The sequence below is a fragment of the Lathamus discolor genome, chromosome 5, assembly GCF_037157495.1.
Source record: "Lathamus discolor isolate bLatDis1 chromosome 5, bLatDis1.hap1, whole genome shotgun sequence".
Lineage (NCBI taxonomy): Eukaryota > Metazoa > Chordata > Aves > Psittaciformes > Psittacidae > Lathamus > Lathamus discolor.
In genome coordinates, this window is record NC_088888.1 from 105,559,749 (window position 1) to 105,572,108 (window position 12,360).

Sequence of the window (12,360 nt, forward strand, 5' to 3'; positions counted from 1 at the left end):
AAATGGCCAAACTCATTAAAAACCAGTGTGTGCTGGAGGGAAGAGGGCGATGCTTTAGGGTAGAGAAATTGCTTCACAATGCCAAATTTGAGATTAAAAAAAAAAAAAAAACAAGAGGAAAAACTGACTAATTGTCTCTTTAAAAGGAGGAATATTCAGCTGGGAGTGTTAAGTGTCCTTAACTGTATCGGGTTTGTGCACTGACTTGCTTTATCTCATTGAGCACCGTGAGAGTGGAAGCTCCTGATAGGACTTTGGTAAGAGCACAGCAGTGCCTTGCATCTGGAGGCTGAGCTCAGTTAACCTGCAAACTGCTTAGCTGGAAATTAACCTCTAAACCACACTAGCTCCTAAATCTTGCCACATTGTGCCTGGCTCCTTGTCTGATTCTCCATTATTTCTTTTCTTCTTGCCTTTGATAAAACATTATTGCAGCATTTTAGTAGTTTGGCTGCTGGTCCCCAGAGAAACCAGGACGAGCAGAGGCAGAAAATTAGAGATGTTTGCCAACATAAAATATAATTTAAAAAGAAAAAAGCACCCTTTCCTGTGTCATTATTGAAACTTCAGATTGTAAGAGCTTAAATGGTTCTTGTGGATCTACTTTATTCCTCACTTTTCATTCTCTGCTGATTATTTTTTAACATTTCCTTTAGATGGAGTAATAAAACCAGACAAATCCAACTCCTTTTTCTTCCTGCCAGGTTTTCTTTCTAATTCTTGTGTGTATTGGACTTCAAGTGGTGTAGAGAAAACAATTAGAAGAGGTACACAGTGGGATGCAGACAAAGCAAGAAGGCCTACAGATCTTCCAGTGAAAACCTGTGGCCCCTTTTTAGAATCTCCTTTTAGGGACAATTATTGGATCCCATTCTCATTCCTAAAACCCTTCAGCTTGGGCATAAGAAGTGTGTGGTGAAGTTTCACAAACAATTTTCTGCTTTTCTGCCTTTATTTGTGTTTGTTTATTTATTTATGTATTTTGTTGATATGGAATGAAGAAGAGAAAGGAAGTTTTCTTGTTTTCTGTTGGCTTTTTTACCTTACTTTAAGAATTAGGTTCTTGTTTAGCCTATAACTTCATGGTCTTCAAAAAAAGGCTTTAGGATTGGATGCCTCACAAGAGACAGAGAGCATTTGGGTGGAATATTGTTCTGTTTACTCACATTTGGAGAAAGCTGTCACCCTCTTGAGACAACAAAACTCCTTTGGTTTTCACGGGGGTGCAAGATAGCTTTAATTCATTAATCTTTCTTTCTTTTTGTTGTTAATTTCATTCTAATCCCTGCATTTCTGAGAAGGATTTCTTTGTTAAAAATGAACAGTTGCATTCTTTCTCCCCCTTCCCTGCAGCTCATTTCACTTTTTTGTTTGTTGAAGAGCTGGAAAATCCACAATAACTATGAGTCTCTCAAAGGCATCTTCCAGCCATGTCACAGAAGACACTGTGTTGGTGTGTTGTGGTTTAGAAATGCACAGAGACTGAAAACTGGGTTAAATGGGCCACTGGCCTGCACTGAAAAAGCATTTCTTGTCCTTTCACGCTCTTTCTAATTTTATTCCTTTCCTTTGAACATTTTTAACACTAAGTTTGAGCTGTGGATGAAATCAGAATTAATATGGAGTATTCATTAATAGAAAGTGTTTATGCTATAGATCCCTAGAGTTTACAAAAAATGCGAGATGGTAAATGTGTTCTTCATACACATGCCTGCATATGTGAGTGTTTAACTTTATATATCCAAGTATTGGTGTTATATATCCAAATATTGGGGCATCTCCTAGAGACATTGCTGTCTCCTTAGTGATACCTTTCTACATTTCTTGGCACAAACAAAATCATTTGGGAAGATCGGTAGCTGTACACAAGACCACAGAGACAAGCACAGCTGTATTTTAATTGGACTTGAGTATTCTTCATGGCTTAACACCTGGCAGAGGCCATGATGTTGTCCCAGTTTGCATAGGTGGAGGGCCATAACTGTACCATGCAATGCAGGAGCCTGGATTTCCTCTTCTAAAGCTATGTATGTGGCACCTCCTTGTTAAAGCCTGCTTAATGCAGGATTTGAATATATGAAAAATATTAATCCTGTCCTGCTTGGTGATGTGAAGTGTGCAGGCCCTGGGGTAGAAAAAGTGGTTTTGAGGAAATTTCCACACCTCTGTGCAAAGCTCCTAGCTAGCTGAATCAACCCACCATGATCTGGAGCTGGCCTTGCAAATAGCGCAAGTGGGGAAACATGGCCCCTTTCCAAAATTTCCGGTAATCAGGGCATGGTTCTGTGCACGGTGAGAGGAAGCCACTTATCCATAAGTCAATTTCCTTTCTAGATAAGAGACAGAGCTGGAGTTATTCATGCAACCCTCTCCCTTTTCCCTCACTGATATAACATGTTGACCTGTTACAGGGCACAGGGGACACCCCAGAGCTGGGGATGGGGGTTGAACCCTTCTGTGCTGCATGGTTTGCTAACACACAGGGGTAGGGCAGCACACTACAGCATGCACAGATTAAAAACCAGATGCCCAGGAGTAGGCAGACACCAGCAGGATGAAATAACACGTTACCCAGCCTGAATTGTCACTTCTGGGGTGAAAATGCTTGAAATTTCCTGTTCTTCAGTTGGGGTGTTGAGGGGAAGGTCACTTTAGGGTTGAGCTACTGCCGCTCTGCTCAGTGCTACTGTATGGCCTGGGGTCCTGCAGGGAGGTGGGAAGGAGGGATGCTGGAGGGGGATGGGAAGGCAGTGACCGCTGAAGCAGGGACTGCAGTGCAGCGACTCCAGAGCAGGGCTGTGCTCGTCTGCTGCCACTGGCAAGGCAGCGCAGGGCATGGGAGACACAGGTCTGCTTTTTGCAGCGGGATGTCAAAGCAACTTTGCTTCCATCTGCCTTCTCCTGCTCTCTTTCTGGGTGGTCAGGGTGCAATGAGAACTGCTGCTTCATGACCTCTCATCCTGTATTTTCTCCCTCCTCCCTCCCTCCTTTCCACACCGCCAGTCTCTTCAGGGCACTGCATCCGGTAACCCCATTTTTATTCTACATTTACAACAGACTTCACTTCTTTTGCATCACTGACTACTTTCTTGCTGCACAAATCCCCCCCCCCCCCCCCCCCCCCCAAAGCACATTTCCCTCTTGCTTAGTTTGGCCACAGCCATCCCGCGGACAGGAGCCTATTCATGGATGGGCAGAGGAAACTGTTCTGGTCTTCAGTGACTATTTTCACTGTTGTCCTTCACCCCGGAGGATTTAGGGGCTAAATGCAGACTGAAATTCTGCTCCGTAGTACCAGAGAATGTCTACCGGCAGGGACAGGCTGTGAAAAGCAGAAGGCTGAGCCCAAGGCAGCTGCCTCGAGGGCTTTTGATCTTGGACAGGGCAGAGCACAAACTCTAAGGACAATATACAGTGGGGAGGGAGCTGTAGCTCTGTGCCTGCAACAAGAGGACAGCAGTATTTTAAAACCTAACCCGTCAGATTTATACACCCAGGTTTACCTACAACTTGAAAGGTCCTGCTGACACAAATCTCCTGTGGAGCTTGTGTCACCGGCAGCAAGTTGTATTGAGCCACCCACCTTCCCCTCCTCCTGAGTAAACCATCAAAGCAAACTGCTTTCTGGGACCCATCCCACAGGGCAGGGTGCAGCCACCAATTCACCTGCCTGAACTGTCAGTGCCAAAGCTGTTTTATGGCTGTGCCTGTGACCTTGCTCCTGATGGAAGGGAGAGAAGAGCCAGCTGTGCCCCAGCCACACTTTTCAGTGTTTCTTGTGCTGTCTGTAACCCCCCAATCTTCCAGCAATACCCTTCCCCACCCAGGGGAGGTGTTTAACCACAGCTAACACAGGTATTACTCTGCAGCTTCAAGGGTACCTCTGTGTCCTTGGGTGCACGGGTGTCATTTAGGACAGTTGGGAACAAAGCTGGGCTGGGAGTGAACTGGACAGTAGAAAGGTAGCCCAGAAAGGTCGTAGAATCCCCATGCCCTGAAGTGTTCAAGGCCAGGTTGGACAGGGGTTTGAGCAACCTGTTCTAGTTGAAGATAACTCTGCTCACTGCAGGGAGGGAGTCATCTAGATGACATTTAAAGGTCCCTTCCAACCCAAACTATTCTGTGATTTTATGAAAACCTGAGGAGTTAATAATGAAGGAACAAAGTGGGGAGGAACACTCAGAAAGACAGCATGCTCAGCTCCTTCACAGAGAAGAGCTCTCTAATAGGAATCACACTTTGCTATTGCACTCTTATGAATTCCTCCATAATTTGATTTGCTTGGAAGAAAAAGATCTGTGTTAAGAACATTTCTCTTATTCCCTGTTGTTAATCATAGATTATATAAGTCCCTTGAAATACTTTTCTTTTGTTCTTGTCTCTTTTCAAATTACCAGATCAAATAACCAGAAAACCAAGGCAATAAGGGAAAGGAGCACAGGCCCAGACTCATCAGAAAGAGCTGCCAGATGGTTCTGGTTGCCTCTTGGGTGTTCTAGGTGCACATCACACTAGGGATCTTTCATTTCCCTCAGAAAGGAGCTCAAGGTCTGAATATTTCTAACCTGCAGGACATGCTTGTGAAGAGGCCAATGTGAGCCAGGAATGATAGTGACAGATCAGCTAGTTTTGTTTGCATTTGTCATTGAAAGTGGGTTAATAGCTCCTAACTTCTTAGCCTGATAAAAGCTAGGATCGAGTCTTAAGTGATCTTATATACCTCTGCTGTAAATGGAGAGTTCATGTCTGGTTTTGACCTGTACTGTAGCGTATGGCGGATCATCCTTTAGATGTGCTTGACTCTTTCCACTGACTATAAAATAAGTTTTCTTGATTAGCTGGTGAGCTGAACCTCATCATTTCTGGATAGCTGGAAATAACTGAATTGCTGTTTATTGCAGCACAGACCTAGAGGATTGTTTCCTGAGTAGCTTCTCATGACCACTTTCATACATTTTATTTTTGCTGAGGGAACAGCCCACATGACCATTGCTGTATCACTGCTCCCAGAGAGCTGAGGTGCACTTTCACCTCAAATGTGTTTTGTTTTGGGGCTCATTTGTGCCAGATTCTCTCTCCATTGCTGACCTATACAGAATAGCTGCATAGGGACAAGCACAGCAAAGAGCCCAATGTGCATGCAAGAGCACGTATGCAACTCGGAGGGCAGGAAAGCTGCTATGCTGTCGTGTGTGACCATTTGAAAGAGATGCTTCAGGAACTTTTGGTAATTGGTGGCTGTGTAATAGGGATGACGGGTATAAGGTCTCCATGGATAACTGTATGAGGGACAGGTACAGAGAAATTGGTTCAGCTGGGAAGAAAATAATCTCCCTTCAAAGTTTAACTGTGAGGCTGAAGGGAGGCAGGCGCAACCCAATGTATTAAACCTTAAAGGAAAGGGGATCTCTATTTTTTTTGGTTTTTAATTTTGTTTTACCTTGAACATTTGAGGTGAACTAAAACAACTGACTACACCCTAATCTCTGTAGATTTTAGTGTAATACTTTCTACGACCTACATTTGATAGAGTAGGAATGTCCTTATCACAGGGAGAAACAACTGCATTGATCTCATTAGGATCTTTATCACACAACGTATTTTGACAGATATTCCTGGTTGCCCTCTGTTGAACACTTTAACGGTTTTGAGATAAAATAGAGTTTAACTAGGACTGAATGCTTTATCCTCACATTTCTATAATGCAGCTTGATAGTGACCCATCACTCCAGTTGATAAGAGGTAGCAGTTGAGGAAAATAAAAATAGAGATAAATTTGTTCACAAAGGATCTGCAAATGTACTTGAATGAGAGTGATCTGGCCATAGGATACAAGGACTCCTCTCCTAGTTGCCAAGAATCTGAAGTTACTTTTAAACCCCTCACCAGCTATAACCTGCCCTGAGCAGGGCGCTGGGAAGGCAGGCACCGTGCAAGTTCAAAAGTACCTCAAACTCTCTGTTTTTGCCATGAGAGGGAAGTCAATGGAAGATGATGCCATTCAAAGAAGGGAGCAGAAGGCATCCTGCCCAGGGCTGGTGTGACAGTTGAGCAGTGACCACACAGAAGCCCTAGGATGGGAGCTGGGGGTGAAACAGCCCCACTGAAGTTATTAAGGAAATAAAAAGGTCCCAGGTAATTTAGTAGTAAAGGAGTATTGTTACTATCCTTCTGGGCTGCATGCAGAGAGGATCTATGCCTACATTAACACCAGCAAAAGATATTTAGCTCATTAGAAGCAGCTGGTTTTGTTTAACCTGAGAGTTCCTGCAGTGGAGCAAACCAAACACCCCCATGTCATTTACACATCTTTCTAGGATATGGAAAGTCCAAACATCCTAAGGAGTTTGTAGCCTGAAATACGGTAGAAGTTTATTCTGCATCCATCCATTCACTATTAGTGATTTTTACTGTTAAATGGACAAGGAGTTTGGATTTTCAACCACATTCAAGGCCAGGTCTGCATAAACACAGGTGACAAAGGAAAAAGGAGGAGGATGTTGTCCCCACATCTCTCATTCCTCTGAGAGTCTTAGTTCTCATCTTTCTCCTTTTCAAGTCTAAATTTGCCAAATGGCCTTAGGGCATACAGGGAAAGAGAAAGGAGCACAGAAAAAACAATTTATGGTTTCTACCAAAGCAAAGATTTTTGCTTGGCTGCTGTTCAGATCGAATATCAGATGGCCCAGCAAGTGATGTATATTTCATACCATTTTTACAGATGCTCAGATCCGAAGAGAATTAGCTGCCATCAGAATGGACGATGACCCTTTTTGTCCTCTGGGAGAACAGACACTGTGAAGTTTTCATTAGATATTAAAAAAAAAAAAGAAAAAGAAAAACACATAGATACAGCCTGGGAATTGAAACTAAGGCTCCAGCCGTACCAGTGACCTTGCTAAAGACAGTTATCGTCTTGTGTTGTAGATCCTCCGGAGATACATGGGTTTAAAATGGGGTACAGCCAATAACTATTATTGTTACTCCATTTTTTACTTTGCTTTTTTGTGTATTGGATCAGAGAGTAGCAACATATATAAGTAAAATATGTAAGGGATCAGTAGTCTGAAACATGAAATTATTATGAAATTGAAAGTATCATCATGTAGGCATATACCAGGAAAGATGTGCTAATTATCAGCACATGCTTTTTTGAGTTGAGAAACTAAGCAGAATGAGGGATCTTGTTCAAAACCTTCCTGGTCTTCAGGTCTCATTTATACAAGTCACTGTGGCCTCATTCCCAAACTTCAGGGTTAGCCCAGGAGCTTAGCCATTCACATCTCCTTCTTTCACCAGTGTGGTCCTGGAGGACAACAGAGAACTTGGGATGGTGGATAACTTCCCTAAAGTACCCATAAGACACCAAGAGGTAGTTATGTCCCTGGGTTAGGTGCCCTTAGGAGATGCTGGAAATTATGTTTGCAGCTCTGGGTCTTCATTTTCCCACACTTTGGTCCCCAGCTGTAGAATGGGATGAAAGGCAATGTTTTTCCCCATCTTTTTTCTGTCTTCCTTGCTAAGATTGTAACTGTTGCAGTGACAGCCCTGCCTAGCATCATTATCTTTCTTGAAGTATATGGCAAAGACTACATATAAGATGTATTAGAAAAGAGCCCCATTTTCCCAAATGCCATGGTGCCAGGTTCGTGTTTGCATGCTATAGAAGTAGCAAAGGCCAAACCTTTGCATAGATAGGGAGCAATCCGACTTTGGGAAGAAAAGGATGGACAAAATGACCTCAAAGCAATTCAGCATCTCTGATTTCCTCAAATTCCATCTGAAAGCTTGCTTTCTATTTTGCTGACATATGAGCCAGCTGTCCTATTGTACATCAGTGTAACAAATAGCTGTTATCTTCTGTTTCGTGGGAGCTACATCAGAACATGATTTATTTGTGCCTGCTCTGTTGCCTCTTTTGAAATGTTGCCGTCATTCAGAGCACCTTTTGCAGAGGAAGGCAGATGGTCATCGCAAGTTTCCCATAACCTTGCTGGGTGTACTGCGTAGTGAATCAATGAAACCTGAATTACAGTCCATTGTCAGAGTTTGGAGCTGTGCTGTTAAAGTATCCTGCAGTGGCTGAAAACATTTGAATGTCAACACTGCATCTATACTGAGGAAATATGACATTTCTCCCTAAAGTTTCAAAGCAGTGCCAAAAGGGATTTTTAACTGTGATGTGTGAGCAGCAACTGCATTGCTCAAACCTTAATTACCAGCTTGGAAATGTACCTTTTGTGAGTATGTGAGTGTGAGGTCTGACCTCTTCTTAGGAAAATGAAAAAAAAATAGAAATAATGAATCAAACAGGATTCTAAGCTGAAATACCAGACACAAGGAATTTCTGGAGTCCAAGCAGCACCAGCTGCCCCTCTGTTCTACCTGCCTCTGCTTATATGACATTTGCAATGAGGCTTCAGGTGATTTGAGAAGCTGGCATTAGACTGCAAAGCACCTTTCATGTCAGCTCGTGCCAGGATACCCTGCCAGAAACCGTTATTTCAGTGGGAAATAACAACTGGGAATAGGGAAAAAATGAACTTCTGGAAAGCACTTTGTCACATTCCCTGGGCTGAAAACGGTGAGCACCTGCCATGAAAGCAGGCATAGACAGAAAATTTTCAGTGGGAGGATTACCTCCTTTACATACAGAGACAAGACAAAGTGAGTATACAAAACATTTTCAACACTCTCTCTCAATTTCTGATGTTTATTTGCTCTATGAGCAGACATGCCTGAAGACATCTATGTTTCATAAAGCCTGCTACTCTGCTTCATTGATTTTTCCTTAGGATGGGAATCATTGCAATGAACAGGTCTGGCATTTTCAGATAATGGCCTGCGTGCAGCATAGGTATTTCTAGAAATGGTTAACGTTGAATATAATAGATGTTAAAAGTGTCTCCTCCAAATGCGTCTGGACTTTTACAGATGACTGCTTCTGTGTGTGTGTGTGTGTGTGTGTGTAGGGAAGAGCATCTCCCAAATTCTGTCAGTCAGCTCATTCCCGTAACACATCTAGGCAAAGAGTATGATCTCATGTGAACTTGAGGCTGCAATATGTTTTGTACATTGACTGGCTTGAGAATTTTATGGTTTTATTAAAGAGGAAAGAAATCTGCAAACGTATAAAGCAATTTACAGGGAAGAAAAAGGCAAAATGTTGTTACTTGGTGTGCCACAAATATCTAACCAACGGGTTTAAACTTTTTTGATCAAAGAGATTACTTGTGCTAGGACATTCTTATCAGATCTACCAAGTTTTCTTTCTTTTTGCAGCTGGGTTTGATCTTCTAATCCACCAAGCTTCTCCTGTCTTGGAAGGGCACATCACAGTTCTCCTAGAGAACTAGAATAATCAGTGGATTAAAAGCAAGGATCCTCCTTACAGGACTTTTCTTACTAAAGCTTTCTTACAAAAAGAAAAAGCATCATCTAAATCATCTCAGAACTCTAAAAAAAAATAGTCTGGTCTTGTAAATAGATGGAGCTGATCCTGCCTGCACCTGATATGTCCTGAATGTAGTGGAGTCATTTATGTCCTAGTACACACTGAAATAAGTGAGACCAGAGCAAGATTGATATTCTTGAAATATAAAAAAGCAAATGCTGGCTTAATTGAGATGTAAGGTGGATTCTTTTCTTTGTGCCACTGACATAAATCCCTGAAATCTCAAACTCTTCAAAAAGTCTGATTTTCATTGCATTTTTATAGAGCCAGAATAGAAATTAAATTTCTTGGATCTGTCTAAATTTTTTGGATCTGTCCAAATTTACATCTGTATACTGAGGAACCAGGCCTCATTTTCTGTACACTTCCAACTTCTTAAAAGCATTTCCAAAGTGTCAGGAAATCACAAATCTTTAGAAGTTGAACTTCATTTCAAACATTTCATACTTCAGTAACTGGAGATTTGTTGTTTTCTGTCAGAGTTAGAAGGTGGAAAAGTAATCCTTTCCTGCAGGTGAGGAGCTTGCATGCTGCATTTCAGTCTCTGAACATCTGGGACCGCAGTGCGTGTCTGAGCAGTCCCTGAACTGCAGCACAGAATTGCAAATCAATCTATAATGAGTAGGGAGCAGATCTGTGGCAGGGAACAGGGATGTGTCCCAAAGCCCACTGAAGTGAATGGCACAACTCCTGTTGACAGCAGTGGCCTTTGAGTGGAGCTCTTGGCATGTCTGTGAAAGGACGGTACAGTCAAACGATATTGCTGTATCATATCTCAAGCAGGATAACCACATGCTCATCTTTTTCACTTTCTCTCTCAGGATGGAAGGAGCAGTTTTATTGGCCACCAGCTCGGAGGGGTCATGGAAGTACCAAACAGCAAGGACCAGAGAGTCAAATCAGCCAGAGCCATCCAAATCACTTACTACCTCCAAACGTATGGCTCTGTCACCCAGGACCTCATTGGGGAGAAGTGGGAGAGTGAATTCTGTAAACTGATGCACAAGATGCAGCTAGATCACCCAGATCTGCAGCTCTACTCATTAGCATCCTTCAGCCTCTGGAAGGACTTCCACCAGACAAGTCTCCTGGCCAGGGGCAAGATTTTGGTGAGCCTGATGCTGATTCTCCTGACTGCTACCCTATCGAGCTCCATGAAGGACTGCCTGCGTAGCAAACCTTTCCTGGGACTCTTGGGAGTACTCACTATCTGTATTTCCAGTGTCACTGCGGCAGGGATATTTTTCATTACTGATGGAAAATATAATTCTACTCTGTTGGGAATCCCTTTCTTCGCTATGGGTAATTATTTATCTTCATAATAATAGGATTAACAGAGTTTAATGACAGGATTATAAATTACATCCTGGGTTATAAAGTGCAGATTCTACCTTGAGTGAAATTCTAAGTCATTTTCATCTTGTTAAATTGCTCTGTGCCTTGCAAAAAAAGAAAAAAAAAAGAAAAGGAAAAAAGGGAAAAGGAAACAAAGCAAAGCAGTAGCAACAGTAAAGAGCAAATGATGTTGCTGGAATCTCAGCCAATATGAGAGAGGGGCAGTTTTATTGTTGTCTTTTACAAATTGAAGGAGAAATTGCTATTGAAAACTAGTCAGCTCAGCATAGAAAACGGTACATGTTGACCTGACTGATGGGGAGATCAGCTGAAAGAGTAAGTTAAAAAGAGAAGGGTGCCAAAGAAGGAAAGATTTTAGCACCCTTCTGGGAAGGGCTTCTCTTCCAGCTCTGTCTGAGAGGCAGAGGGGAATGGATTGGTGTAAGAATAAGATTGATGGACTTTATCTCAGAGAGGAGATTACTGTTGTAGTGTTTGTCAAACTGTAAGCAAAGGGGGCTGTCAGTGTATGTAGCACATAATTCCTTGGTCTGTGAAGTCCCAGATCAGCTGCTGAGATTTTCTATGCGTTGCAGCAGGGCAGAGGAAGGTCCAGATGAAGAGCAAACATTGACTTCAGCTTTTTTAGCAGAAGAACTGAGTTTGTTCTGTCTGTACAGATTTCTGTTCCAAGCACTTTTAGTGCATCTGTGTGGTTAGCGAGTTTGCTGGGAATGTCGGTTGGAAAGGAAGAAGAAAACATGCCCAAACCAGCTTGCTGAGGCAGTGCTTTCAGTGCAATCACATCCAAGCTTATTAGAGGTTCACTGTATCATGAGTCTGAACCCAAGCAATGACTATACAAAATCTTAACAGTGCCAACCCAAAGACCCAAACCCCTTCAAGCTGGCTTTTTGATGGCAGAAAATCTTACCTGTGGACAGAACTCTGCATCTTTACAGTTAATTTCTTAAATTCCATTCATGCTTCTAGTACTCAAGCCCAAGTCCTGTGCTTACAGTGAGAGAACTGAAAATGCAAAGCCACAAGTTGAAGTCAAGAGTTGAAGAAGAGTCTTATAGTTTTCTTAAAAATCTCATCCTCCCAAAACCCTATATATTCTTTCTCTTACTCTCAAGAAAATTCCTGTCATATATGCATCCTGCCTCTTACTTTGCCTGTCCCCTGATAATGCATCCATATCACTAACCAAGGGAACCCTACGCAATCCATACAGGCCAGGAGCATCAATTGAAATGGCAGTAATATTGCCCTCAAATTATTCATACCCTGCAGCCCAGGATGACACAAGGTTGGGAATTTCTGGAAGTAGGGTAGCTCAGTTTCCCATCTAGGATGGCGGTAACCCAGGATTTTGTTTGCTGTCTGAAGAAAAGTAATATTTATAACTTTCTGTTGTGTTTTGGCTGTCATTCTTGTCACAGCCGCTGCCAAGAGCAAAAGAAAAGAAAAGAAAAGAAAAAAAAAAACCTCTCTTGAAGTGAGTTATTTGCAAGGATTGCTTCTGTAACATTATATTGAATGATAGATTGAAAAAGAAAACATTTAGG

At 42.4% G+C, this 12,360-nt stretch overlaps 1 protein-coding gene across 2 annotated transcripts in view; it reads left to right on the plus strand.

Annotated features, from left to right (window-relative positions):
* PTCHD4 (patched domain containing 4) overlaps nt 1-12,360 on the plus strand; it is an 85,717-nt gene that overhangs the window by 17,986 nt on the left and 55,371 nt on the right. For both annotated transcript variants that reach the window (XM_065679204.1, XM_065679205.1), the window contains exon 2: nt 10,276-10,756. In XM_065679204.1, coding sequence (XP_065535276.1) covers nt 10,276-10,756 — 481 coding nt within the window. The remainder of the gene's footprint in view (nt 1-10,275; nt 10,757-12,360) is intronic.